The following is a 27,542-nucleotide window of genomic DNA, read 5'->3' as shown; positions in this document are numbered from 1 at the left end:
TGACCACTGGAGAAACCATAGCCTTCACTAGACAGACCGTTGTTGGCAAAGTAATGTCTCTGCTTTCCCCTCAGTCAGTCTCTCCCATCAGGAAGCTTCCATAAGCCTCTTACCTTCTCCATCAGAGGGCAGACAGACTGAAAATCACAATCACAGAAAATTAACCTGTTGAGGTCCTTTAATGGACCGGAGCCTGGTGGTCTGGAGTTGATGATAAGAAAGTAAAGGAGAGAAAGAGGCTGATATTCCTTGGTTTACACAGAAAGCCAATAAAGCCCCTGGCACGGGGCTTGCTCTGTTCATGGAGGCCTCAGGTGCCCTCTCGATGGGGTGAAGGCGCAGAGCACCTTCTCAAGAGGGTCTTAGAAGCCCGGGCAGGAAAGTGAACTCAGAGAGTCTCTGCGCCCCAAAGAAATAGCCTGAGAGAGAGAGAAAGAAAGAGAAAGACAGACACAGAGACCAGAGCTCTGATGGAGCAAAGGTGTTTTAATGAACATGGTGTGGGCATATATACTGTCTTACAAGGTAGTTATTCTCAGCAAAGATAAAGATTAAAATTCCATGACTTACAAAACATAGGTGACCCATATTAAAGAGAGAGATTTGTAAATAATCACTTTTACTGTATGGTTCACAAGAAGGAAGAGGGTACTTATCACCATATAGAAACACTAATGAAGGAAATGCCTGGATTCCTCAGTCCTGGGAGAGGCTTGCCTCACCTCTTAATTCCTGAGTATTCAGGAATTAATAAGGAGCAGAGAATTCCTGACAGATCCAAAACAGCACACAGGAAGCCTCCTGTTAAATGCTTCCTGACACTAACCAATCTGATCACATGGACCAAAACCTTGTCTAACTCAATGAAACTATGAGCCATGCCATACAGGGCTACCCAAGACGGATGGGTCATGTTGGAGAGTTCTGACAAAATGCAGTCCACTGGAGAAGGGAATGGCAAACCACTTCAGTATTCTTGCCTTGAGAACCCCATGAACAGTATGGTATCCTATTACAGAGGACTAAATGGCACCACACTCCAGTACTCTTGCCTGGAAAATCCCATGGACGGAGGAGCCTGGTAGGCTGCAGTCCATGGGGTCGTGAAGAGTCGGACACGATTGAGTGACTTCACTTGCACTTTTCACTTTCATGCATTGGAGAAGGAAATGGCAACCCACTCCAGTGTTCTTGCCTGGAGAATCCCAGGGACAGGGGAGCCTGGTGGGCTGCTGTCTATGGGCTCGCATAGAGTCGGACACGACTGAAGCGACTTAGCAGCAGCAGCAGCAGCAGCAGCAACAAACAGACTAAGACAGCCAGTTAAGCAAGACTCCCCCTGAAAGTGAAAGTCACTCAGTCATGTCTGACTCTCTGGGACCCCATGGACTATACAGTCCATGGAATTCTCCAGGCCAGAGTACTGGAGTGGATAGTGATTCCCTTCTCCAGGGGTTCTTTCCAACCCAGGGATCGAACCCAGGTTTCCTGCACTGCAGGCAGATTCTTTACCATCTGAGCCACCAGGGACACCCTAGTGGATGGAATTTTCAAATATCGATATATGGTAACCGTCATTCTGGCTTATACATGATATAACTTGAATTTCATGCTAACTAAAGTACCCGGTTCATGGTCTATCAAACATACCTTGTACATCTGCTTTAATCATTAAAGAAAAATTTGCATCGATCAGACGTAAAGCATGTCTATTTTAGAGATAAAGATTATGGTCATCCTCAGTGGTCCAGTGGTTAAAAATCCACCTTGCAATGCAGGGGACATGGATTTGACCCCGTCCAACATGCCACAGAGCAACTAAGCCTGCATGCTGCAACTTCTGAGCCTGTGAGCTCCAGAGCCCACACGCCACAACAAAAGACACATAGAATGAAGATCCCACTTGTCACAACCAAGACCTCATACAGTCAAATAAGTAAACATCTTTTTCTAAAAAGATAAAGATTAAATGCCTTCTTTGGGATTGCCATTACTAGTACTCCTTTGGTGATAAGACTCCCTTCCCAGGTACCAAGGCCATACTGACTCACTGTGCACATGTTGGTCTGGGTTTTGTGGGGGGTTTTTTGCAAGCCTTGAATGAATGTACCTGTCTGTTTGATGTTCTTTCTTCTGACAAGATATAAAACTCTGGTGAAAAACATGCTTCTCCAGGGCAGTTCCTCAGAGCTACCTCTGAGGCTGTCTCCCAGGCTATCATCCTCAGTTTGGCTGAAATAAAACTTTTCTATTCCTATTATAGATTATTTCTGTCAACACCCGCTTCCCACTGATGTTCCCTCTTAGTAACTTTCCAACCACTGACCACCTCTCTCCACTCACGGGCTACAAATCCCAGTTGTCTTTGTTGTATCCAGAGTTGAGATCAGTTCAATACCAAGGTCTCTTTCCCGTCTTGTAATAGTATGGGATAAAATCTGTCTTCACCACCTTTAACTAGTATCTGTCTTTATCTTTGACAACAACCTTCATGCTTAGTTGCTCAGTCGTGTCCAACTCTTTGTGACCCCATGGACTGTAGCCCACCAGGCTCCTCTGTCCATGGAGATTCTCCAGGCAAGAATACTGGAGTGGGTTGCCATGCCCTTCTCCAGGGGATCTTCCCAACCCAGGGATTAAACCCAGGTCTCCCACATTGCAGGCGGATTCTTTACCAGCTGAGCCATCAGGGAAGCTCAAAATATGTGCCTGTTTTGTGCCAGTCTCAGCCTGACAATAGTAATGCCTAGAAATGCCTGGGGGTTGGGGAACACTCCTCGGAGCCTGGTGAGTTTCCCACAGAACCCTGTGCAAATTAATGTTACAAATGGACCAACACGTGTGGGTTTTATTATGATTTTGCAAGATGTTCTTCAGCAATAACTATTAGGACTTTTGAAGAAAAAATAATTTTTTACTTACAGTTCTTGGAACACAGAAGGCATGTCAGTGGTGACTTAGGCAGTGCACACTCAAGTCCTGGTTGTTTAATCTAGTCATGTAGCTGGCAGTGTATTTATTTGAGATAGCCTTCAGAATGCCCCTTTGTAGTGGACAATTTAGCAACCAAAGTGTAAGTCAGGCACTTACTTTATAAAAAGAAACTATTAGAGCATATACACAATGCTACTTTGAAAGAAAGTGAAAGTCACTCAGTTGCGCCTGACTCTTTGTGACCCCATGGACTATACAGTCCATGGAATTCTCCAGGCCAGAATACTGGAGTAGGTAACCCTTCCCATCTCCAGGGGATCGTCCCAACCCAGGGATCGAACCCAAGTCTTCCGCATTGCTGGCAGATTCTTTACCAGCTGTGCCATAAGAGAAGTCATAGAATACTGGAGTGGGTAGCCGTTCCCTTCTCCAGTGGATCTTCCCAACCCAGGAATCAAATCAGGGTCTCCTGCATTGCAGGCGGATTCTTTACCAACTGAGCTATCAGGGAAGCCCCAGTTGCCATACGCTTATTTTGAGCTGAAGTCAGTCGAGATAAAGCAGACACAGGATGAACTCTCTGCCCTCCCTCTATCTGCCTAAAAGCAGACCATAAGTCTCCCTTGTGTAGGTGTCCCCTGACCTCTGTACCAGAAAAAGGGGATCACCAAAGAGGGAGTCAATACTGAGATGAGTCTGCATAAGCAAAACTTGCTATATAACCCGTGTGTTTGTGTGTTAGTTGCTCTGACATGTCTGACACTTTGCAACCCCCACAGTCTGTCCATGGAATTCTCTAGGCAAGAATACTGGAGTAGGTTGCCATGCCCTTCTCCAGGGGATCTTCTTGACCCAGGGATGGAACCAGGGTCTCCTGCATTGCAGGTGGATTCTTTACCATTTGAGCCACCAGGGAAACCCCTATGTTGCTGCTGCTGCTGCTAAGTCACTTCAGTCATGTCCAACTCTGTGCGACCCCATAGACGGCAGCCCACCAGGCTCCCCCGTCCCTGGGATTCTCCAGGCAAGAACACTGGAGTGGGTTGCCATTTCCTTCTCCAATGCAAGAAAGTGAAAAGTGAAAGCGAAGTCGCTCAGTTGTGTCCGACTCTTAGCGACCCCATGGACTGCAGCTCACCAGGCTCCCCCGTCCATGGGACTTTCCAGGCAAGAGTACTGGAGTGGGGTGCCATTGCCTTCTTCAGAAACCCCTATACCTATCATTAATTTCCCCACATATTTACCTGCCCACAATTCATGACTACAAGAAGCTCAAGCTCTTTTTCTTTTTCTTTTTTTTGAAAGTCGCTCAGTTGTGTCCGACTCTTTGTGACCCCCATGGACTGTAGCCTACCAGGCTCCTCTGTCCATGGAATTCTCCAGGCCAGAATACTGGAGTGGGTAGCTTTCTCCAGGGTATCTTCCCAACCTAGGAATTGGACCCAGGTCTCCCACACTGCAGGTGGATTCTTCACCACCTGAGCCACCACAGACGCTCCCCACTACACCTTTTATTTAACTTCTCCACAATTTATCACCTTTGTTAAAATCAATATTGCCAACTAAAAATTAGCATCTGCCATTTGCCTCTACAAAGATTAATTCACTTGCCAATATAGTCACTGACACACACACACCCCAAAAGGGGCTCAGTGTGGAGATGAGGAATGAGGCACTCTGAGCTCTGGGGAAAAATGGGCAGAACAGGCCTTTGGACAGTTCAATATTTTCAGCAGAAGATTATGAGCCCAGTTCTTGTATCTTATATCTAGAAAAGTATTACAGTCATTAACAGAGACATATGCTCCTCACGACTGCTACTGTTGCTAAGTCACTTCAGTTTTGTCCGACTCTGTGTGACCCCATAGATGGCAGCCCACCAGGCTCCCCCGTCCCTGGGATTCTCCAGGCAAGAACACTGGAGTGGGTTGCCATTTCCTTCTCCATGACTAGCAGCAACCTAATACAAAAATGTGTGCTTGATTGCATGTATATCCTTTCACCAAAATCATATATACACTGACCACCCCTCACCTCTTCCAAGCAGTTCCTCAGAAGTATCCGAAACTGTCTCCCAGGCTGTAGTCCTCATTTTATCCCAATAAAACTTCATGAAAGTCACATTGTATATTTTTTTCAGTTAACAAAATAGGCCCTTGAGTCTTTTTTGGCCGAGGTGGTGGTGGTGGGGCGGGAGGGTTACAGTTCTTGTCTGTGAAGCCCTCAAGCACATAAATTTTTAAAAAATAAAATTAAATAAAATGTTTATGCTTTTGTTATTCTGTCTTTTATTGGTTTAGTTCATATGCCTCTAAAATAGTAAATTATGTTCCTTCCCTATACGTCAGAAGAATAAATGTTACAAACACATCAAAATCATCATTTGAAAGCTTATATTTCCTTTACACTTAGCTTTGTAGATTTCAAAGAAAAAGTCCGACTTAATTTTTTGCTTCTGTCCCTCTGACTAAAAGTGGCAAATATAAATAGAAACAAAAACTCTAAGTGAAAGGATTCAAATTTTACAAAAGTGACTAAGTAGAAAAAAGAACCAGAAATGAAGTTGTAAGTCTATGTCATCAGGCATGAGGTGAAGTGAGGCTCTGAAGGCCACAGACTCAGGCACACAAATGTTGCAGGAAGAGGGAATCCTTCCAAGGCCTAAAATGGTCTTTTGTCTGTCAGAAACAAATTGCCCAAGGAGACACATGTACTGGCAAAACAAAAGACTTCATTGGAAAGGGGCACCCAGGGAGAGAATGGTGAGGTAAGAGAACCCAGGAGAACTGCTCTGCCAAGAGGCTCACAGTCTCAGGTTTTATGGTAATGGGGTTAGCTTTCTGGGTTTTCTCTGGCCAATCTTCTTGCTTGTTGCCCCTGTTTGGTCTGACTCAGAGTCCTTGGGAGTGTAAGCATCCCTCAGCCACAATGGGTTTCAGCATGAAGGTTTCTGGAGGTTTGGCAGGACATGTTATGGGCTGGTGCACCCCCTCCTTTTGGCAGTAGCTTATTAGCTCTGTGCTCCTTATTGGGACCTCCTGTTGTGTGATAACTCATGCAAGCAGTTATTATGCTGCCTGGTCACAGCAGGCAGTTTCAGTCCATGGTTCCCTAACACATGTACTCCTTAGTTTTAGATTACATTTTTATGTTTCCCATCCTGCTTTTTGTCGGATCCACAGCCTTCCTCTACTGTCTCCAGGTACTGCAGCCTGAGCTGATTCTCTGTAGCTAAGTTGAACTCTCCAAACAGGCAGGGTGAGGGAACCACCCAGCACAGCTTCAGGATGGGCAGGAAACCACTGCCCCACATGTAATCTTGAATTCCTCTAGAAACCATCAGGTGAGAAGAACGGCTCTCCCAGGTCAGACAGGCCCTGATCTAACTGCAGCTTCATTCCAGTGGGAGACTGAACATCCATATATAAAAAGAAAACTCTGACCCACAATGTGCAGCAGTCCTGTCTTAATCTGCTCTGACTGCTATAACAAAATATGACGGGGCCACTCATGAACCACAAACGTTTATTTCTCACAGTTCTGGAGGCTGGAAGTCCAAGAGCAAGGTACCAACTGATTTGGTGTCTGGCGAGGGCCTGCTTCCTGGGTTACAGACATCCATCTTCTTGCTATGTCCTTACCTGATAGAAAGGATAAAGGAGCTCTCTGGGAGAAGGGAGTCTCTTTTCTAAGTGCACTAACCCCATTCATGAGGGCTCCACCCTCCTAACCTAATCAACCTCCCAAAGGCCCCACCTCCCAGGGGCTACATTTCAACATATGAATTTTAGGGGCACACATTCAATCCATAGTAAAACTGTCCAGGAAGCCAACATACCCTCTACCTTAATCAGCCCAGAAAGCCAACCTGCTATCAGTCAGACTTACAGGACATTAGGCTGTTATCTCTAACAACAATCCAGGAACTTCACTTCACAACAGTTGCTCCAGTTTCCCAGACCCACAAGCCTCCATCAGGGCACACCTAAAACCGTCTCTTTTTCCAAGAGGAAGCACACCACACCATGGACTGACCCTGAATTGCTGCCAAGGGATGGTGCTCATCTCCCTTGTCACAGAGAGCTATGAGTGAATGCCCTCTGCTTGTTCTCACGGGCTGTTTCCATCTACTTCCACATTGGAAAGAGAATAAGGAGTCTTGTGGGGCAGAAGCTGCTTCTTGAAGGATGCATATTCTGTGCTGTTACCTGGATCATTTGAGTCCACGTGTCCTTCTGAGCAGGTGGCATATGGTGCCGCAGCCAGTAGTAGAAGCTCATAAAGCTGCCCCCAGGCTTCCACCAAGCTGCACAGATGATGCTGGGTCATGGTTCACACTCTCCCTGTCTCAGATTCTCAACAGTGACCCAAGGGTCTCCAGCTCTGTTGCAGGTTTAATGGTCTTGCTAGTTCTTTAAAAAAAACTTTGGTTCTGTAGCACCTGCAACCACACCTTCACCTGGACACAATATTCTTGGTAAAGACATGTAAGTCTGAATCTGATCACTGTTAGTTCTCAACTTTTGCTGCACATTAATGGGGAAATGTACAACAAAATCTGCTCCCAACCCAGAAAACCACTCACAGAGAAGAGAAAGGGAAAGAAAAAAGAAAAAAACAAGTTTTCTTATTGAATTAGAACAAGAACGCGGTGCTGATCCCAAGGGGTGCAGAGATGGAAGGGAACCTCTTCTTTTCCAGTGGCTAAGTGAATACAACCTGTTACTTTCATGTCTTCATGATAATGTTGCTAATTTTCTCCTGCAATTATGATCAAAAATGATTTGAAGTTAGATGACAAGGTAGGTCCATATCCTCCCAGGACTCTGAGAAATGATTACATTTCAGAAATGCTCCTAGGTCTTTGAATCGTTCTTGATATATGAGATGGGCCACAGGCTTATTTAGCCAGAAAAAAAAAAAAAAAAAAAGAGTTACACACAGTTAACAAGAACAGAGAAAGAAATGTTTTTAAAATCCTGTGATTCTATTTTCTAAATTGAAAGAAACTGTCAGCCCAGACTCACCTTACATGCAGAGCAGGCTCAGGGACTTTCAGGGGATTCTAATCAGCAACCGAGAGCCTGCAGGGGCTTACAGTCCCTGTGGTCGCAAAGAGTCGGACAAGGCTGAGCGACTAACACACACATTGCCTCATTCAACTAGCTTTCTGGCCCCCAACCCCACTCGCTGCCCTGAGCCTTGAACCACTGGACTCTGTCTTGGAAATGTTAGCAGAAATACACACAGTTCAGCCAGCCAGGCGGGGTGCGGAGCCCCGGGAGACCTGGAGCCTCCGGTCGACCAGAGACCCCCTCCATCTCCACCGAAGTGTGCCTGACCCCCGCTGCCCCTTCCGTCCTCACGCCCCTCCCAATATGGGATCCGCTCCCTGCCGCCCCACACGTCTTCCCCTCCGCAGACAACAAGGCTCCCACCACCGTCTACCCCTCCCCCTTCCGCCTGACTACCTAACCCCACACCCTGCCCTGTTTCCGCTCCTTCCCCCGCCCCCTCAGCTCCGGCCAGCTCTGTAAGGGCTCCTTACCCATCAGGAGAATCCTGCCCCCATCCCTAGGCTGCTGACAGCCGCTCGCCAACGAAACCTCCCCGTCCCCAACCTGATTACGGCCCCGCCCCTCGACCTCGGGCTCCTGCTGACGCCACAAAGCCCGAAGCCCGGCGCCCTAGGATTCCCGCCCGGGTAGTTTCCATCGCCCCAAAGCAGGCTTTCCTGGGCTGTGTTTGGAGGGTGCCTGGCGAGGTGCAGCGTGCATCGCTTTACCCCGTAAGTATCACCCCCTTGAGGGAGCCGGCGGGTGGTCACCTTGTGGGTGCTGAGGCTCCGGTTGGGACCCCGTGTACCCTCTGCCCTAGTGGAGCGGCTGTCCCAGCTTTGAAGGTGGTTGTAAACTGGAACCAGTTCAGTTCAGTTCAGTTCAGGCCTCCCTGTCCATCACCATCTCCCAGAGGTCACTCAAACTCAGGTCCATTGAGTGGGTGATGCCATCCAGCCATCTCATCCTCTGTCGTCCCCTTTTCCTCCTGCCCCCAATCCCTTCCAGCATCAGAGTCTTTTCCAGTGAGCCAACTCTTCACATGATGTGGCCAAAGTACTGGAGTTTGAGCTTTAGCATCATTCCTTCCAAAGAACACCCAGGACTGATCTCCTTTAGAATGGACTGGTTGGATCTCCTTGCAGTCCAAGGGACTCTCAAGAGTCTTCTCCAACACCACAGTTCAAAAGCATCAATTCTTCAGCACTCAGCTTTCTTCACAGTCCAACTCTCACATCCATACATGACTACTGGAAAAACCATAGCTTTGACTGGAACCAGAGGAGCCAGCTATTTTAGCCCTGCATTTACAGAGTAACATTCCAGGGTCAAGGAAGGCCTGTCCGCCATTACTGGCCCAGAGCCCTTGGATGGCTTCCCCCAGAACCTGAGCCAGAGCCTAGTGCCCAGACTGCCCCACTCTCACCCAGCTTCTGCTGGGTGGGCAGCAGTCGGGACGAAGGGCAGCTGAGAGCAGAGGGAGAGACTCACGCCAAAGGCTCTTCCCAGAGACAAAGTGAACCAACGTCAGGGATTCAGGAATCTGCAGAATCCAGCCGCCATAGTTGCAGACTGCATAGAAGGGAACCTGGACAGTGCTTGCATTAATAATTCAGAAATGATGTTTAAATCCACTCTAAGTCAGCCCTAACCACCACCCTGTGAAGTACATCCAGGATTGGATCTCCACTGTATCAAGTCATGGCTATTACAACCCCAGAGTGTGTGTGTATGTGTGTTTGTGTTCAGATGTTGGTGCATGTGTCCAGGTGCCTCTGCACGTGCCTTTGTGTGTGTGTGCCAGTGTGTAAACATGCATGCACGTGTACATGTGTGTTCCTGGGTATGTGTGTGAGCATGTGTGCGTGTAAATGGCCCTCCTTTATCTTTTCTGCACTGCTCCTTGTCAAGGAAAATCAGAGCTGGATGGTACAGGGGTAAAAACAGGTTTTATTTGGGACTATTGAAATAGGAAGAAAGATATTAGCATAGAAACTGGGGTTCTATATAGAACTAGACCTTCTATATAGAATTGTGAAGTTCAGTTCTGAATACAGCATGGGCCAGTGGGGATTTTTAAGGAGTAGGGTAGGGCCAGTTACAAGAAGTTACTAGGAGGAAACATCTTAGTAGCAGGGAGTGGTGGTCGGGGCGGGGGGTCTGGTTAAACCCACCTAGTGGGATTTCTTCTAAACTTGAACAGCGTAGAGACCGACGTGTAAGTCCAAGGCTTGGTTGGAAAATTCTGGAGCCTGAGCAAGTGCTGGTTAAAGAGAAAAACTTTGTCAACCCTGCTCCCTAATGAGAGAGATGTTTCCTCTTAAACTCCCTTTTGCCTTTGTTCTGCGGAGTTCTGTTAAAGAGAAACCTATGTGCTTGTTAAAACGGTAAGCAAGACTATTCAAGATTGTCGCAGTGTCATCTCTGAATGCAGCTGAGACAGCTGCAGATCTGTAGCCAAGGAGCGGAGTGATGGTGGTCAGTGATGGAAAATCACCCAGAGGTGCCATAAGGACGGGGCTTATTGCTAAACAGGCCTAAGAGGATTCTTGCTTAAGGAGGGTCAAGGACATCAATTCATTATAGGTGGGGGATGAGGAACTAGATCACATATCACAGCCGGAGTACTGTGAAACCGGGTGGGGCCAGCCAAAGACAGGCCTACAGCTCAGGGGAAGCTGGCTGGGGTTTGCTGAAGGACAGGGTCTTTGTCAGCTTCCAGAGAGACATTTGTGCCCTTTATTGAAGGTGAGTCATGGTACCCTAAAACCCCACCAGATTCAGACTCCCATCTTCAAAAGGAGGCCAAGAGAGTGCCACTGAAGAGCTCAGGGCTGCAGGCAGAGGATGTGGCAGGACACTCTATTCCTTCCCCAGGCGCCATGGATGCTGTGGAACTTGCCAGAAAGCTGCAGGAGGAGGCCACGTGCTCCATCTGTCTTGACTACTTCACAGACCCCGTGATGACCACCTGTGGTCACAATTTCTGCCGAGAGTGCATCCAGCTGACCTGGGAGAAAGCCAGAGGCCAGAAAAAGAGGAGAAAGCGGAAGGGCTCCTTTCCCTGCCCTGAGTGCCGCGAGCTGTCCCCCCAGAGGAACCTGCGGCCCAACCGTCTGCTGACCAAGGTGGCCGAGATGGTGCGGCAGCACCCCAGTCCCCAGAGCAGGGACCTGTGCCAGGTACACCGAGAGTTGCTCAAACTCTTCTGTGAGGATGACCAGAGGCCCATCTGCATCATCTGCAGGGAGTCCCAGGAACACCGGCCCCACAGGGTGGTCCCTATCGAGGAGGCCGTGCAAGAGTACAAGGTGGGTCCTGGCTAGGGGCCAGAACAGGGGACAAGGGTGCCCAAGTATGCGCACATGTCAAGGACGGTATTAGCAGAGAACGGCTGCTGTAACAAACAGCCCCATATGCAGGCCCACACGGTGGAAGTGTTCCCTTACTCCAGAACAGAGCAGGTTGGGGGCCATGCCATCTCGGTGTCACCTCTATGATTATGCAGGAGTCCAGAATGATCAAGTCCCCACCCAGCCCCATCCACAGTCCCTGGTCCTTGTGCAGCCATTGGGGTGGGCAAACCAGGCAACCCCCTGACAGGCAGGGGGAGGGGAGCCTTTTCCCTCCATCCACCTGAGGCTCTGTGGCTGGGGGCCCATGAATTAGATTGAGCAAAGACAAATTGAAGAGAAAGGCAAACCATTTACTAACATATGTCTGCTATGCCAGTCACTTGGGAGAGACTGCAGCAACAGTTTGAAAAAAAAAAGTCAATTAGAACTTGGGCATCTTAACAAAGAACAGTACATTTGGAGAAAAGCAACAGGACAAAGGTAAAGGTTGCAGGCTCCCAAGGGTGGCAGACTGTGGGAAGGTGTCTCAGTAACAGAATTCCACAGACTGGGTGGCTTATAAGCAGCAATGTATTGCTCACAGTTGGAGGCTGACATCAGAGATGAGCACACTCAGGTGAGACTCCCTTTCTGGCACACACACGGCCAGCATCTCGCTGTCCTCTCTCGGGTCTCTTTTATAACGGCACTAATCCCATCCATGTGGGTCCCACTGTCATGACCTCGTCGCCTCTCAAAGGCCCCACCTCTGCCGTCACATGGGGAGTTAGGGCTTCCATATATGACTTTGGGTGTCGGAGGGACACAAACATTCAGGTGACAGCAGAAATATATATAGGGAGAAAGTAAAGGAAGATAGGGGTTTTTTTGTGTAGGTTCATCTTGACACCAACTTGCCGTCTTCTTTGTGGGCACAAACTATCCCCAGTGAGATGCTTCTGGTCAGATAATGGGAGCCCCTGGAAAGCACCTTTCTGCATCTGTTGATTCTTAATTGCCTCCAGCTCAAAATAATCCTTCTGCCAAAGGGACAGATTTTGGGGTGGCATATTTCCATCCCTTGCACCCCATTAGGATGGTTCAGGGTGGTTCTGCTTCAGAGGGCACTGTCTGGATGTGGGGCATGCGGGGGGCCCACTGACCCCCAAATCCCGTGGTTTGGGTGCACCACAGTTGAAGCTGGAGGAGGACATGGAGCATCTTCGAGAGGAGATGATGAAGACGGAAAAGCTGCAAGCCAAGGAGGAACACACCTTGGCCGAGTGGCAGGTAGGTACCAGGGCCACCACACACAGCAGCCAGGCAGGGCGGGGAAGGCCCAGCCAGGCCCCCACAGGCCTCCCGACCTGTGAAGCCCCTTGAGGGGGAAATCACTGTCCTGTGTGGATGAGAACACAGGACCCCAGAAAGGCAATGGTTTTCACAGAATTCCTGCCAAATCAGGACTGAGAACGGTGCCCTCAGCACAGGCTGGCCATTCAAAAGATGCAGCAAGCAACAGCGCACAGGCACTTGGATGTTGCCATTTGGGGCTTGGAGTAAAATTATGCCCCAGTGACATTCAGGGGGGCCTCTGTGTGATCCCTGGCTTCCAGCCCTGCCTGCTTGGCTGGTTTTCTGTGGGTCACTGGGATCCAGGGGAGATGTGCCATTGTTGCCAGAGCAGCCCTTCCAAGCTGGTGTGAAAGCAGGCACCAGGGGTGGTAGGGCCCTGGGTGGGGCTCACCTCCAGGAGCCCACCCACCCCCACACAGGAGAAGGTGAAGGAGCGGAGGGAGCGCATCATGGTCGAGTTTGAGAAGATGGGCCTCTTCCTGATGGAGGAGAAGCAGCGCCTGCTCCAGGCCCTGAAAAAGGAGGAGGAGGAGACAGTGGCAAAGCTGCAGGAGAGCACAGCCTCACTGAAGCAGCAGAGTCACTCCTTAGAGAGGCTGCTCCTGCAGCTGGAGGACAGAAATGAGCACACACCGCTCCAGATGCTGCAGGTGAGATGGCACGCCTGTGTACCTGGCTGGCGGGGGTGGGTGGGTGGATGGGGACTTGAGCTCTGGGTCAGGTACAGTCAGGGTGGGCTGACCTGAGGCAACAGATTCAGGCCAACGGGGAAGGCTCTGTCTCAGTCAGCTCAGGCTGTGTAACAAATACCATGAGTTGGGTGGTTTAAACAACACGTATCTTTCTCACACTCCTGAAGGCTGGAAGTCTGAGCACAAGTTGTGGGCACAGTTGGCTTCTCCTGGGAGCTCTCCTTGGCTTGTAAGCCATATTCTCCCTGTGTCCTCACATAGTCATTCCCCTGTATACAATCTACGCCCTGATAGCCTCCTCTTATGAAGACATCGTCAGATTGGATTACAGCCCACCCTAATGATCTGATTTTATCATAATCACATCTTTAAGGCCTTATCTCCAGATACACTCATACTGAGGTGCTTCGAGGTTTGAGCTCCACAATAGATGAATCTGGGGAGGGAGCCAATTCAGCCCACGACAGGCTTCAGTCCTACTGGGCTGTGTTCATCTCCTTCATAGCCCAGGGATGTGGCTTGAGGGCAGCTGTTGTCCACACAAGGATGCAGGGCACGGGCATATTGGCCCCAGAGAGGCACTGGTGACTTCACAGGCAAGAGCAAGTCACACGATCGCACCTGCCAGCTGTGGAAGTAGGGAGAGGGTACAGCTGGCCTACCAGGGATGGGCCTGCACACTGAGGTCCTGGAAGGGGCAGTTTATACTGGCTGAAAAGGGGGTAACTCGTTCAAGTGTGCAGAACGAGGGGCTCCACAGCAATAAAACACATTTCACATTGCGAGTCATTATACACATATTCACAGGAATGTGTTTATACAACTGAAGCAAATGCCACACGAAGGGTATCTAGATCTCCCAGGATGCCTGGGTCAGTCAGTTTATATGCCTGTTATCCCAGCATCCTGTGGGTTTTGTTGCCAATAAGTGTCCTGGTGTTGACAACAGATTATACACTCTGTCTACCTTTGGGAGAATACTTTGCCTTATATCAAAATGTAATCTATTTGCAACCCACTAAACTGACTCCTGATCCACTCAAGGCCCGAGGCCCACAGAGGCTTTCATGGTGTGTCATGAGCTGGACAGCTTCCCTGGGTCCTCATTCATTGTGATGGGGAAGAGGAGGCCCAGGAAAGTCAGATAAATGATACTGTGCATAGCCAAGACAGGATTACTCTGTAGAAACTGGAAATGGGGCCATGGCAACACATAAAGCCCCTCTAGCTCTTCTAGCCAAATGTCAACATGGGGTGCTGGGGAACACCACAGACCCTGCCAGTCTCTGCTTTCTTCCATGTCTTTTGAAGGATATGAAAGGCCTCCTCAGCAGGTACGTACCATCTGCGGTGGGGGTGGTGATGGGCGCAGGGAGGACTGTAAGTGTGGCCAGAGGGAACAGTGAGACCTGTATCCACTGGAGGAAGAGCAGCCTGAGTGTGCAGTACCCAGAGGCTACCTCCATCATGCTGAAGACCATCTGTAGGGTCCCAGGGCAGATAGAGGTCCTCAAGAGTTTCCAAGGTAAGTGGGGGCCCAGGGGCTCTTGGCAATGCCCCACCCTGCTCTCAGCCACTCAAAGCAAGAGCCACCAACAGGACAGCGGTTCCCCAAATGGTACCCCAGCCCCATCTCCTTGGCACTGCCAATATCCACAGTTGGGGTATAGGATCATGCAGTTAACTCCAGGTTCACGGCTGAACTCAGCCAAAGGGAGGCCTGGGTGGGGGTTAGGAGGAACGGCCCCTGCTAGGGCCTTGCCCTCCCCACACTGACCCTGAAAGGCCCCCCTCTCCCCTCCACCCTGGGCCTGTCTCCAGAGGATGTGGTGCCCGACCCCTCCACGGCATACCCCTACCTCCTCTTGTATGAGAGCCGCCAGAGGCGCTACCTGAGCACCCCGATGGATGGCACACCCTGTGGCAAGGACAGGTTCCTTGCCTATCCCTGTGCGGTTGGCCAAGAGATCTACTCCTCAGGGAGGCACTACTGGGAGGTGGGCATGAACCTCACCGGTGATGCACTGTGGGCCCTGGGCGTGTGCAGGGACAACGTGAGCCGGAGGAACAGGGTCCCCAAGTCCCCAGAAAATGGGTTCTGGGTGGTGCAGCTATGCAAGGGAAAGAGGTATGCACCTGCCACGTTTCCCCCAACTCCCGTCACACTGGCCGAGCCTCCGAGCCACATGGGCATCTTCCTGGATTTTGAAGCTGGAGAGCTGGCCTTCTACAATGCGAACGATGGGTCCCACCTACATAGCTACTCTCAGCCTGCCTTCCCTGGCCCCCTGCAGCCCTTCTTCTGCCTTGGGGCCCCCAAATCAGGCCAGATGGTCATCTCTACAGTGACTCTGTGGGTGAAGGGATAGGGGCGCAGGCTGGTGGAGCCTGGGCAACCCTCCTTTCTCCAGAAGGTGAGGTGGTCCCACTCAGCAAGGCCCACCTGCCCAGCTTATCGCGATGAGGCATTTGCAAGCCATCGGCTGTGCAGGCTGGTTTTACAAAGTGGAAATATAATCATGATTAAAGCACTTAAACACTAAGAGTCAATATTTAGATGCTTCATACAGAAAACTTTCATACTGGATCAGTTTCTAAATATATACAGGCATACGTACAAGGCACAGTGTGCTGTGGTTTTCTTTAGCCATGTCCCCTACTCTCCACTTAGAGATACTGCCATTCTCTGGGGGCTCAGTGGTTTAGGTTTTTATATGTAGAGCCAAGGCCTCAAGTGTCTACCTTCTTTGTCCTCAGCAAATTCCATATCTGGGTCCTTCACAGGGGGAAAATGAAAAAGTGAAGGGACTTTTCAAGCTGAATTCCTACAAGCCTCAGAGCTGCCCACCTTTGCTGTAGGGGCAAAATTCAGAGAAGGATCAGACAGGGTCCCTTCCTTTAACTCACTCTCCATTGCCCATCCTACCCCCGTGGATGCGTGATTGCAGACGCATTAACAAGTGGGGAACAGTGGCCAGAACCCCAGAATTCTGGCCAATGTACTCTGACCCCCAACAAGGCCAGTAGTCCCAGTGGGCCGAGCCCCCGGCACCTTAAGTTCTGATCGTTCCCAGCCCGGGGACTTACGAGGACCCAGGAGCGCACGGGGAACGACGTGGGGCTTCCCGACACAACCTCGGCTTCCCCTTGTCCTCGCCGCCTCTGCGCATTGCGGAGAGCCCAGCGCCCGTGCGGAGCGGCCCCGGCCGCTAAACCTCACCTTCCCCGAGGTCCGAGGGAGACAGCAGGTACCGCAAAGCCGCAGCACCCTAGAGGCAGCCACGAACTCGCGCACAGACGGCGGCGGCGACGCAAGGTCAGTGGGTGAGCAAGCCTCCAGTTGGGTGCCGCTGGAGGCCGCGTGACAGACCACGGCCAATCCGGAGCTACAGTGGGTGGTTCCAGAAGGGAAGAAAGCTGCTTCCTGCTTCCGCTGCTGCTGAGTGTACCTTCCTGCTTGCAAACGGGATCCCTAGGCCCTACCTTCCTGGAGTCGCCGCGTCTCGGAGCCGCACACTCCTCATCCTCGGAATCGAGAGGCCTCGGACCCCGGAGACCCTGCGCCCAGAAGCTCCCCGAATCCCCTGGTGCCCTGTACCGCGCGTCCCCAACCCCTCCCCAGAGTCCCGGCAGCGGCCGCCCGACCCGGCGGAGAACGCGGCCCTCGTCCGTTCCATCGGGGCCATGGCCGCACCCGACCTGTCGACCAACCTCCAAGAGGAGGCCACCTGCGCCATCTGCCTCGACTACTTCACGGATCCAGTGATGACCGACTGCGGCCACAACTTCTGCCGCGAGTGCATCCGGCGCTGCTGGGGCCAGCCCGAGGGCCCGTACGCCTGCCCCGAGTGCCGCGAGCTGTTCCCTCAGAGGAACCTGCGACCCAACCGCCCGCTCGCCAAGATGGCCGAGATGGCGCGGCGCCTGCACCCACCGTCGCCTGTTCCGCAGGGAGTGTGCGCAGCGCACCGCGAGCCGCTGGCCGCCTTCTGCGGCGACGAGCTGCGCCTTCTGTGCGCGGCCTGCGAGCGTTCAGGGGAGCACTGGGCGCACCGTGTGCGCCCGCTGCAGGACGCGGCCGAAGACCTTAAGGTGTGGGCAGGCCCCGGGCAGAGCACGGCTTGGTAGGAGATCGCCGCGGCGCGGGTGGGGGGCCCGGGCCTGGATGGGGCGCAGCCTGCCCCGGGTCTTGTGGGTGTGTAAGAGGGGTGCAGCCTGTCCCAAACCAGCATCCTAGGGGGTTGAGGCACCGCCCACCAGTGAGGCGCTGGCCTAGGAACCTGGGCGGGGAGGGGACGAGCTTTCTGAAGTCTAGGTCCTAAAGAGGCTGTGGGAGGGCTGTCCGGGTAGGGGACTGGGCAGTTTGACCATTGGCAGAGACGGAGCCGAGAGTAGGAGAAAAGTGGGGAGGGAACCTGAGAGGTGGCTGGTCCCAGATGGACGTGCATGGATGTGGACTCTTGAGTTCTCAGAGGCTGGTGGGCAGAGTAGGTTGTGGGGCCCACGCCAGAGCTGACGTTCTGATTAGGCCAGATGGGAAGGCAGCCAGGAAGCTGCTGGAGAGCCCCAGGCTGGGATCAACGTAGGATGGAGCCATTGCTCTGGGAGCCAGAGCCCACCAGTGTTTGGATACTCTGCCAGCAGACAAGGCAGCCCTGCTGTGAGCCCAGGCAGAGAGGCCTTGTTTCTCTGTTATGGAAATGTATTTCTTAAAACCCAAACTTAACACCAGCACTCTCCTCTGCTAAGATGCTCAGGACAAACACTTACGTGGCCAGGTGCCTGCTACCTCCCTGGCCTGTGGGTCAGTTTGCTTCTGAAACCCAAAGTATAAAGTCTGTGGGTGATACCTTTCAAACTTTTTGACTGTGATTTTCATTTCTCTTTGTGGCCAGTGCTATCTGCTGCTGAGGTGCCTCGAGTACACAGTTTAGTCCGCGTTAGGATTGCTGTTCTGTCACTATCATAGAATAAACTTCAGGACAACAGAATAAACCTGTACCGAGCCCACATCACTGGACTTGTGCTCACACGTTCTTGTGGTTTTTTTCGCTCACTTTGAGGCGTAGTATGCACACTTGAACACCCACTCCTTATATCAGTCTGGCAGATTTGCACTCCTGTCGCTGAGGATCCTGGTCAGGGTGTGGATAGTGACCGGAAGAGCAGAGAACGACCAGTAGTTCTCTAGAGGCCTCTTCCAGCTGACCTGATAAAGTCTGCCATGGTAGCCCTTGACCCTCCCTGTCCCAGGGGAGGAAAAGCCTTTTCCTCCAGCATGTCACGTTCTGTAACTCAGGCTTGCAAATTAGAGTGACAGAAGAGATCAATAGGTGGAAAGGTGGACTCACCTCATATCGGCAGCTTGCCTCTGGGTGATGAGTGCTCTCCCCTTCCTGGTAAAGGGTAGGCACCTTTGTCTTGGAAAATGCCGAAAGGAGGAGAGCAGAGAGCTCTGCTGTTTGTCAGTCATCTCAGCTCTAAATACTGTAGGTACCATCGTGTCATCTTCTGGGATGTCATGACCCAATCCCCTTCCCTGTTCCGGTGCTTGCTTTTAGTGCTGGGGAAGGTGCCCCGCAGAGGGCTCTGGCGGGTATCTGCACAGCCCGGAAGCCCTGACTACAAAAGGCAGCCTCTCGGGGCCCTGGCGTGTCTAGAACATGGATAGAACAGTAGAAACCCCACGAGCACCGCCATGGTCTCTCTTGTGATAGTCGTTTAGGCCTTATGGCCTAAAGGTGCTGAACGTGTCCTAAACAGGGTTGAAGGCAATGTCAGGCCTAGGCCTGAAATCAGGGCCAAGGAACCGGATACAAATGTAGCCCGTCCCGCCGTGTGTTCCAACCAGCTGAAATCCAGCAAGCCCAGTCCAGGCAGAGAGACGTGACGGGGTTTGGAAGAAAGAAGGTGGTGACGCAGTGAAAATGGTTGTGGGAAAGTTGCCCTGAGCTGAGGGAGGCATGGGAACCACAGAAGAAAGGAGATTCAGCCAAAAGGCAGTAGCAGGTGAGCCACGCTCGTGAGGGCAGTGGTGGAAGGGCCACAGCAGTTAGAGGGCGTCTCCTGGCAAGTTTGGGACTCACCGTGTCCCAGACCCATGTTTCCGCTACTGGTCCCTGCCAGCTGCGTTCAGGCTTAGCTGGAGTCGAGCAGGTGGGAGCAGGTATAAGAGCCAGCCTGGGGGCCTGGCCTGGCTGGAGTCACTCTGGCCTCACCTCCCTGCAGAGCAAGCTGGAGAAATCCCTGGAGCATCTGCGGAAGCAAATGGAGGATGCGCTGCTGTTCCAGGCCCAAGCGGAGGAGACCTGCTCCCTGTGGCAGGCAGGTGGCCAGGCGCCCAATGTGGGCAGGGGTGGGGGGCAGGAGGGCCCCACCACAGGGCTCTGTTGTTAACAGTCAGCCTCACGCTGCTCCTTAGGCAGCACTCTTGCTCCAGACCCCGTGTATAACCCAACTCTGCGTGGGTGTGCCACCTCGGGATGGGTGTCAGGGAGGGCCAGGCATGGGGGGTCCCAGGTGGGGAGGTGTGGGGAGGGATGGGTGTGGGGGCCATCCCAGATTGTGGCCTTGAGGGTTGGGGAAATGGAAATTGGGAATGCATTGGGTGGTAAGGTTGGGATTTGGGGGGATACTAAGTCCCCCTGGATTTGTTGAGTGCCCCTGGTGGTGCAGTGCTTTGGGGTCAGGAAGGAGTGGGTGTGGGGGAACCCCAGATGGATTAGTGAGGCTCCAGGTCCCAGGCCCTCAGCCATCCTCCCTGGCCCCCACAGAAGATGGTAGAGACCCAGCGGCAGAATGTACTGACCGAGTTTGAGAGGCTGCGCCGTCTGCTCGTGGAGGAGGAGCAGCTGCTGCTGCAGAGGCTGGAAGAGGAGGAGCTGGAGGTGCTGCCCCCCTTGAGGGAGAGTGCGGCCCGCCTTGGACAGCAGAGCGCCCAGCTGGCCGAGCTGATCACCGAGCTGGAGGGCCGCTGCCAGCTGCCTGCACTGGGGCTGCTGCAGGTGAGCTGGCACCCGTACTGGGAGTGGGCGTGTGGGGTCTTGGGGGAAGGCCAGGCATGGGAAGGGAGAGCCGGAGAGTGGGGGAAACATTGTGCAGAGAAAACCGACTACCTTGATGCTTGCCTGGACCTCCCAGGTCAATAGCTAGTCACCTTCCTGTGAAACATGCAGAGTAGACTGCAGTGCTGAGCTGCATGAACTGCTATTAGTGCCTGTCCTGGGAGGCCTCCTGGAGACTGGCCAGGCCACAGGATGGCTGGCATTCCAGGATCCAGAGCCACTGGGTCACCACCACCGAGCTCTCTGAAGGTTTGGGCCCACTGGGCTGAGAGGAATAGCCAGCAGGTCTCCCACTGTGATTCCTGCATGGGCCCAGTGCTGCCCCTGAGAGTCTGCTGGACTCCTGGCCCCAGCAATTTGTGCCCTCGGGTGGGAGTGAGGACACTGCATGTGCAGTCCAGGGGGCTTCCTGCAGGAGGTGACCCTCCTTGGAGCTTCAGAGCTGAGTGAACCTTTAAGGACCAGCTTCAGGCTGCACCCCTGGGGCTAAAACATTCCTTTGGCCTGTGCTGAGCCAACAAGTGATTTTTCAGCCTGGGAAGCAGGAAGAATCCTGGGCAAGTGTGTGGCGGGGGTTGAGGGAAGTCAGCAGAGGTCAGTGAAGTGGGGCTGGGGCAGGCAGCTGGGGATAATAGGGAGCAGCCCTCAAAGGTGAGTGAGTGGTGCTGGAAAAGCTGCAGGAAGCAGAGGTTCTAGAGGGAGGAGAGATTGGTCCAGGAAGTAAGATGAGAACCGCAGATTTATATGAAATGCAATGTGGGGTCTCAGTTGAGATCTCTCAGTGAGGGACTGACCTCAGCTGGCTTGGCTGCATTTCCTGTCCTTCACTCCCTGCTGCCTGTTCCTTACTACCCCATCTGCCCCCCACTGCTCACCACTGCTCCCCTACCTTCCCAAGTGCTCACATCTCCTGGCCTTTGTCATCCTCTTGGTTCCCTGGTCACCTGGCTGGCTGGCTGGCTGCAGAAAAGATGCCCCCCATTCTCCCCCCTACCCCCCGCCTCAACCCCAGAGCTTCCCTTTGCCTGTGCTGGGGGAAGAGCAGCTCTGGATAGCACCGTGTTTACTGAGGCGTGGAGGAGGTCGGGTGGGCTGACCCTTGGCCTGCAGTGTTGGTCAGGAGGCCTGCTGCAGGGAGCGCCTTGGACTTGGGGGGCACAATCGGTTTGTGACACTTAAACTGTCCTCACATATCATCACAAGAGAGAGGAGCATCCAGGCAGAGAGGCCTTTCCAGGAAGGTCAGCTGTGAGTGGGGACTGAGGGATGGCAGCGGTGCAGGCCAGGCTGGAGCTCCTGTAGGACAGGGGGCAGATGAGACCACAGACACCAGTCCACCAGCTGCCTATCTCCTGGGGCGCAGAAAGTGCTCGGCTGATAGAGGCATGGCTCCGGGCTAAGGTGGAGACAGCCTTCAACCCCTGGAGGGTGGGACTCCACCCCACCCCACCCCACCCCACCTCTCCTGGCACCCAGGGGTGCCTAGGGCTCTGTGGGTAAGGGGGCTGGCAGCCAGACCCCCTGTGCCCTCCAGGCATGTGAAGGGGATGCAGCCGGGTCTGCAGGGCTGGACGCGCCCAGAGCAGCTCTGCAGTGACCTCATGCCTGATTCAGGACAGCTCCAGGGTGGTTTCCCACCACATGAGTGTGTGCCCACGCAGGAGGTTTGGGAGCACTCTGGTGCAGGGCCAGGCCAGGGTGAGGGCAGGCCCGAGACAGGAGACGGGTGCTGACGCCGTGTGTCTCTCCCACAGGACATCAGGGACACACTCCGCAGGTAGGAGCTTCGGCCTCTCCCCAGGGAGGGGGGCAGGGTTCAGGCGGGCCCCCCGCAGGGGTGACGTCTGCACTGCCCCTCTAGAGTCCAGGACGTGAAGCTGCAGCCTCCCGAGGTGGTGCCTATGGAGATGAGGACCGTGTGCAGGGTCCCTGGGCTGGTGGAGGCCTTGCGGAGGTTCCGAGGTGAGTGCCGTGCACAGGCCGGGGGGTCCCGCCTGCTGTTTCCAGATCAGAGACGGTGCCAGTCCTGAGCTTCTGCTGGTGGTCTGGGGTAGAACAGCACGCAAGCTCCCGGTTCATGGATGAGAAACTAAGAGGGATCGAGGCCCTTGGGCAGATGAGATAGCAGGTCAGGTCCAAACTTTTCACTGATATATTTAGGAAGAGCAGAAATCCCAGGGCACTGTGTGGACCCCAGGCTTGGGGAGCCTGCTGCGCTGGAACACACAGACAGAAAGCACTCAGGATTTTCTTCTGTCCTCTAAAGGAGGGTGAATCACAAGGAAGCATGAACTACTTTCTAGAATGTTCCAAGATACAACTCAAAGTGGTTGCATAATCTTTTTGAGTGGGAGAAGGGGTGTGGTCGGTTTGTGGTCAGTCACAAGCTGTGATTGTAGGGCTGTAGGGATCTGATGCAGACAGCTGGGAGGGTTGACCGCTGCTCTGTCTGCAGGGGACATGACCCTGGATCCTGACACAGCCAACCCTGAGTTGGTGCTGTCCGAGGACCGGAGGAGCGTGCGGCGTGGGGACCTGCGGCAGGCCCTGCCCGACAGCCCGGAGCGGTTCGACCCTGGGCCTTGTGTGCTGGGCCGGGAGCCCCTGACCTCGGGCCGCCACTACTGGGAGGTGGAGGTGGGGGAGCGGGCCAGCTGGGCCCTGGGTGTCTGCAGAGAGAACGCCAACCGCAAGGAGAAGGGCGAGCTGTTTGCTGGCAACGGCTTCTGGATCCTGGTGTTCCTGGGAAGCTACTACAACTCCTCCGAGCGAGCTTTTGCCCCTCTCCGAGACCCACCCCGGCGCGTGGGCATCTTTCTGGACTACGAGGCTGGACACCTGTCCTTCTACAGTGCCAATGATGGGTCGCTCTTGTATACCTTTCCTGAGACGCCCTTCTCGGGGACCCTGCGGGCCCTCTTCTCTCCTCTGTCTAGCAGCCCGACCCCTATGACCATCTGCAGGCTGAAAGGCGGGCCCGGGGATGGGCTGGCTCCCCAGTGAGCAGGCCTCTTGCGCCCCTTGTCCTGCCTTCTGAGTCTGCGAGATGCTTGGAAAACCCGAGGGGACGGTGCTTGGCCTCTGAGCTATGGAAAGCATCCATAGTGCCACTCAGATCGAGGAGCAAACTGAACTCTGTCACTGCCACTCCCAGGAAGCCATGGGTGAGTGTGTGCAGGCTGGGCTGTCCTCCCCCCGGGACCCTGCAAGGTCATCAGGTGCTGAGACCCCATTCACCAGTGCATCACACCACAGTCCTTGGCGGAGCCCTGAGCCTGGGGCCCTGGTAGCTCTGGTTCCAGGAGCCTCGGCAGCCTGCCCTGCCCAGCTGCAGTCTGAGGTGAGACGAGAGCCTGTAGAATTTACTCAGCCTGCAGTGTGAGCCCCCCGGACCCTTACCTCTTAAGAAAGCTACTATCCTGTGAGACTGCTTGGCCAAGAGGTGGTTCAAAGCCCACCAACCTGACTTGGGGTCTGGTCCAAACTGCTAGGGAAGTCTGTGGTTTTCTCCGATTAACTGGGGGTGCAGCAGAGTCCTCAGGTGACAGGTGATGTGGAAAGTGAGTCACCGAATAAAGGGGTTGATTAACTAGGACACGCAGACGTCCTCAAATCCCCCTGAGTGTGGCCCACCCAGGGCTTCTGGAAAAAGGTCCTTCCCTGGTCCCCAGTGCAGAGGTTCGGTTCTGGGAGTTGTAAGTGCATGGAAGTGAGTGTGAAGCTCCACAGTTTCCACCTGAGTGGCACTGAGAAGAGCAGGCTGGCCTTGCCCTCTCAAGTGTGTCTCCTCAGTGACCGTGGGGCCATCCCTGAACTCAGAACCCAGAGTAGCACTCCTGCCTGGGGGCGGGGGTGAGGCCACAGAGAACCCTGGCTTACAGAATCCATGGTTCGTTTTTGCTTTAAGTTTTGACACTTCTTCACCCTTCTCAAGAAGGTGTGATACAGTGTCTCTGCACCCCTCAATTTTGATTAATTGTAAGGGCCACTCTCATAGTAAATAAACCATTTACCATTCTCGTAGTAAATAAACTCACAGTTGTCCTTAAGGTTGGAGAGTGGGGAAATCCTCCAGAGAGCCCACCCTCGGGGAGGGATACGGAAGCAGGATGCTCACTGGCCAAGTCAGGGATGCAGCTGCTGCCCACACAAGCACAGCAACTCCCAGATACCCTCTCCATGTTCTTTGACTCAGCATGTGTGTTTATGTCCTGCGGGTACTGTGGGGATTTTTTCCTTTTTACAGATAACCTGATAAACATTTCCTACATTCCACTGTGTTCAATAGCCAGTACTTTTTCATTTACTTATTTACTTACTCATTCTCCCATTCTTGGGCTTTGTGACTATTATACACCACTTCTGAATATCTATAACAGCAGTTCCTTCAAATTACATACAATAGGGGGAAGTATTTTCCCAGTTGAGTCAGGGGTCTGGCCATTTTTTTGTTTTTGGTTAAAAATTATTCCCATATCATTTCCCAAGTAACCGGGCCCACTGCTTCATTTCCTCCTGGAAATCTGAGCATATTATTTGGTTCCTGCCTGGAGAACGATTCGGATTTTAAGGTTTAGGACTTCAGCAATGGCTTTTGGAAACCTAGTCTGCGTAACAGCCTCGTGGGTTTAATGAATGAGCATAGAACTGCTGTCAGGACACTTCTGGCTTTGGCTTTCGAACAAAGCTGAACACAAGTGTGGGGGAGGAAAAATCATTTTCCCCCAACCCTTCTGAGTTCTTGGCTGAGACCTTTAAATAAAAAATAACAGAAAAACAAAAGTTTATTGACTCGTTTGCCTCAGGTATGCATAGAAGAAGTCCCAGGAAAATGAGTGCCTTAGAACAGCAGCTTAGATCTCTGGCTTAGATACAACTTCAACAAAGAACAATGTTTATGGAGAAGTGACAAGACAGGGAAAGCAGCCTTAGGCTTCCAGGGGTGGCAAAACGTGCAAGTAAACCGACGGTAGCTAAGGCTAGTTAGTATGCTTTGTTACATGTAGATCCCGTCCCCTCAGTCTCTAAACTGATAGGATCTGGAGTCTCCAAATCTTTCCTGTGGAGGGGGGACAGAGATACCTCTGAAAATGTATGTTCTGCTTTTAAAAGGGGAAAGGCAGGGACCTTATATTTGCTTCTTAAACACCAACAACTCAAAATAATTGTTACCAAACCAAACTTGGGTTGGCTTGCCAATGAGCAGTAAAGCCAGTCCACTAACCCTGGGTATGCAGTATTTATTGTAAAGGCACCAATACAAGTAGGGCAGGGGTTTCTAAAACCCCAAACTTCCCCTGAAGGGTTTCAGCAAGGCATTTTTAAAGGCCAGGTCGGGGAGGGGGCATCTCAGGGTATGCGATCAGCTCATGCACACAGTTCTCTGGTTGATGGTGAGATAGCAGAGTGGCTAATATTAACCAGTCTTAGGCTCCAGTAGGTCTAGGGGTCCAGATCATCAAGTAGTTTCTTCCATCTGTGAAAACAATTCAGGGATTGTGCATCAGTTACTGTTATTTGTCTACTTCAGAGAGGAACCACAGCAGAGGGGGAAGGGTCTGTCCCGAGAAAGCCCTATAGGATCTGCTTGGTTACATAATCTATGGCAAATGAGAAGTTTTGGGGTGACATTCTGCTACTCTCCAGCAGTTGAGAGGGGGGAAAAATGAGCTTCGCTGACACCTATTGGCAAGCAGACTGATTTTCAGCTTTACAAATGTGCCTGCATCCCAGCGGTGCCACCCAATATTCTAGGCTGAGAGAGACCACAAAGAACATGCAGGCTCATGGACATGACCTGAAACCTAGTGAGTGATGGGTAACAGCCCCTACACGAGCAGTAGAGGTCTACGTTGGCACTAGGAGCTCTTACATTGGCAGTCAGTGCTAGCAGCTGGTGGTTCCCACATTAGCAATAAATGATTTACACCAGCAGTTACCTCCTACACTAGGAGTAGCTGAGGTAAGACTATCAGTTGGTGAGCTCTTACTTGGGTAGTCAGTGAGCATTCTGGAGGAAAATAAAGCTGGATGAATGTAGAGTAAGCCAGGGCAGTGTAGCATGCGTCAGCCATTCCTGGGGCTTCAAAACAACCATAAGGACTGCCTTGTTAGCTGCTAAGTCATGCCCAACTCTTGTGATCCAACGAACTAGCCTGCCAGGCTCCTCTGTCCATGAGGTTTCCCAGGCAACAATATTGGAGAGGGTTGCCACTTCCTTCTCCAGGGGATCTTCCTGACCAGGGATCAAACCTGTGTCTCCTGCATTGGCAGGTAAATTCTTTACCAGTGAGCCACCAGGGAACCCCAAGTATTGCCTAGCACCCCTCTTCCCACATGACTCAGCAGGACAATGGGAAAACAGGGAAAAAGTGAAGATAAGCATTTGGGGGTGAAAGTGAAAGTGTTATTGCTCAGTCGTGTCTGGCTCTTTATGACCCCATAAACTGTAGCTCACTAGTCTCCTCTGTCCATGGAATTCTCCAGGCAAGAATACTGGAGTGGATTGCTATTTCATTGTCCAGGGGGTTTTCCCTACCCAGGGATCGAACCCAGGTCAGGTCAGTGCTGAAAAGCAAATATTCAGGATGGCGTGGTGGAGACCTCAGAAGTTGGAGGAAGTAGCTACTACAATACTAAAGGCATTAGTAAGTAGTCATGTATGGATGTGAGAGTTGGACCATAAAGAAAAATGAGCGGTGAAAAATTGATGCTTTTGAACTGTAGTTTTGGAGAAGACTCTTGAGAGTCCCTTGGACAACAAGATCAAACCAGTCAATCCTAAAGGATCAGTCCTGAATATTCATTGGAAGGACTGATGCTGAAGCTGAAGCTCCGATACTTTGTCCACCTGATGTAACAACTGACTTATTAGAAAAGACCCTGATGCTGGGAAAGATTTGAGGGCAGGAGGAGAAGGGGACGACAGAGGATGAGATGGTTGGATGACATCACCGACTCAATGGACTTGAGTTTGATCAAGCTTCGGGAGTTGGTGATGGACAGGGAAGCCTGGGGTGCTGCAGTCCATGGGGTCGCAAAGAGTCAGACATGACTGAGCGACTGAACAACAACAGTTGCTTTACACTGCTGTCATCAGTTTCT

The 27,542-nt window shown here is 52.3% G+C and overlaps 2 protein-coding genes across 3 annotated transcripts; both read left to right on the top strand.

Annotated features, from left to right (window-relative positions):
- The first annotated feature begins 10,873 nt into the window (after positions 1-10,873).
- Positions 10,874-15,917, top strand: TRIM17 (tripartite motif containing 17). Its single transcript, XM_027548788.1, has 6 exons — positions 10,874-11,302; positions 12,521-12,616; positions 13,102-13,332; positions 14,686-14,708; positions 14,799-14,899; positions 15,196-15,917. The coding sequence occupies exons 1-6, from the start codon at positions 10,874-10,876 to the stop codon at positions 15,741-15,743; spliced, it is 1,428 nt and encodes a 475-aa protein (XP_027404589.1). The 3' UTR covers positions 15,744-15,917.
- An 888-nt stretch (positions 15,918-16,805) lies between these two features.
- TRIM11 (tripartite motif containing 11) lies at positions 16,806-25,220 on the top strand. 2 transcript variants are annotated; one of them, XM_027548758.1, is made up of 6 exons: positions 16,806-17,466; positions 19,603-19,698; positions 20,151-20,378; positions 22,193-22,215; positions 22,300-22,400; positions 22,894-25,220. In XM_027548758.1, the coding sequence occupies exons 1-6, from the start codon at positions 17,059-17,061 to the stop codon at positions 23,439-23,441; spliced, it is 1,404 nt and encodes a 467-aa protein (XP_027404559.1). In that variant the 5' UTR covers positions 16,806-17,058; the 3' UTR covers positions 23,442-25,220. The 2 variants fall into 2 exon arrangements, with proteins under 2 accessions (XP_027404559.1, XP_027404558.1); XM_027548757.1 differs by having other exon boundaries at positions 20,148-20,378.
- Positions 25,221-27,542: the final 2,322 nt, after the last annotated feature.

This window comes from Bos indicus x Bos taurus, chromosome 7, assembly GCF_003369695.1.
Source record: "Bos indicus x Bos taurus breed Angus x Brahman F1 hybrid chromosome 7, Bos_hybrid_MaternalHap_v2.0, whole genome shotgun sequence".
NCBI classification, from domain to species: domain Eukaryota; kingdom Metazoa; phylum Chordata; class Mammalia; order Artiodactyla; family Bovidae; genus Bos; species Bos indicus x Bos taurus.
Note: the sequence above shows the minus strand (reverse complement) of the source record. Positions and strands in the feature narration are given on the sequence as shown.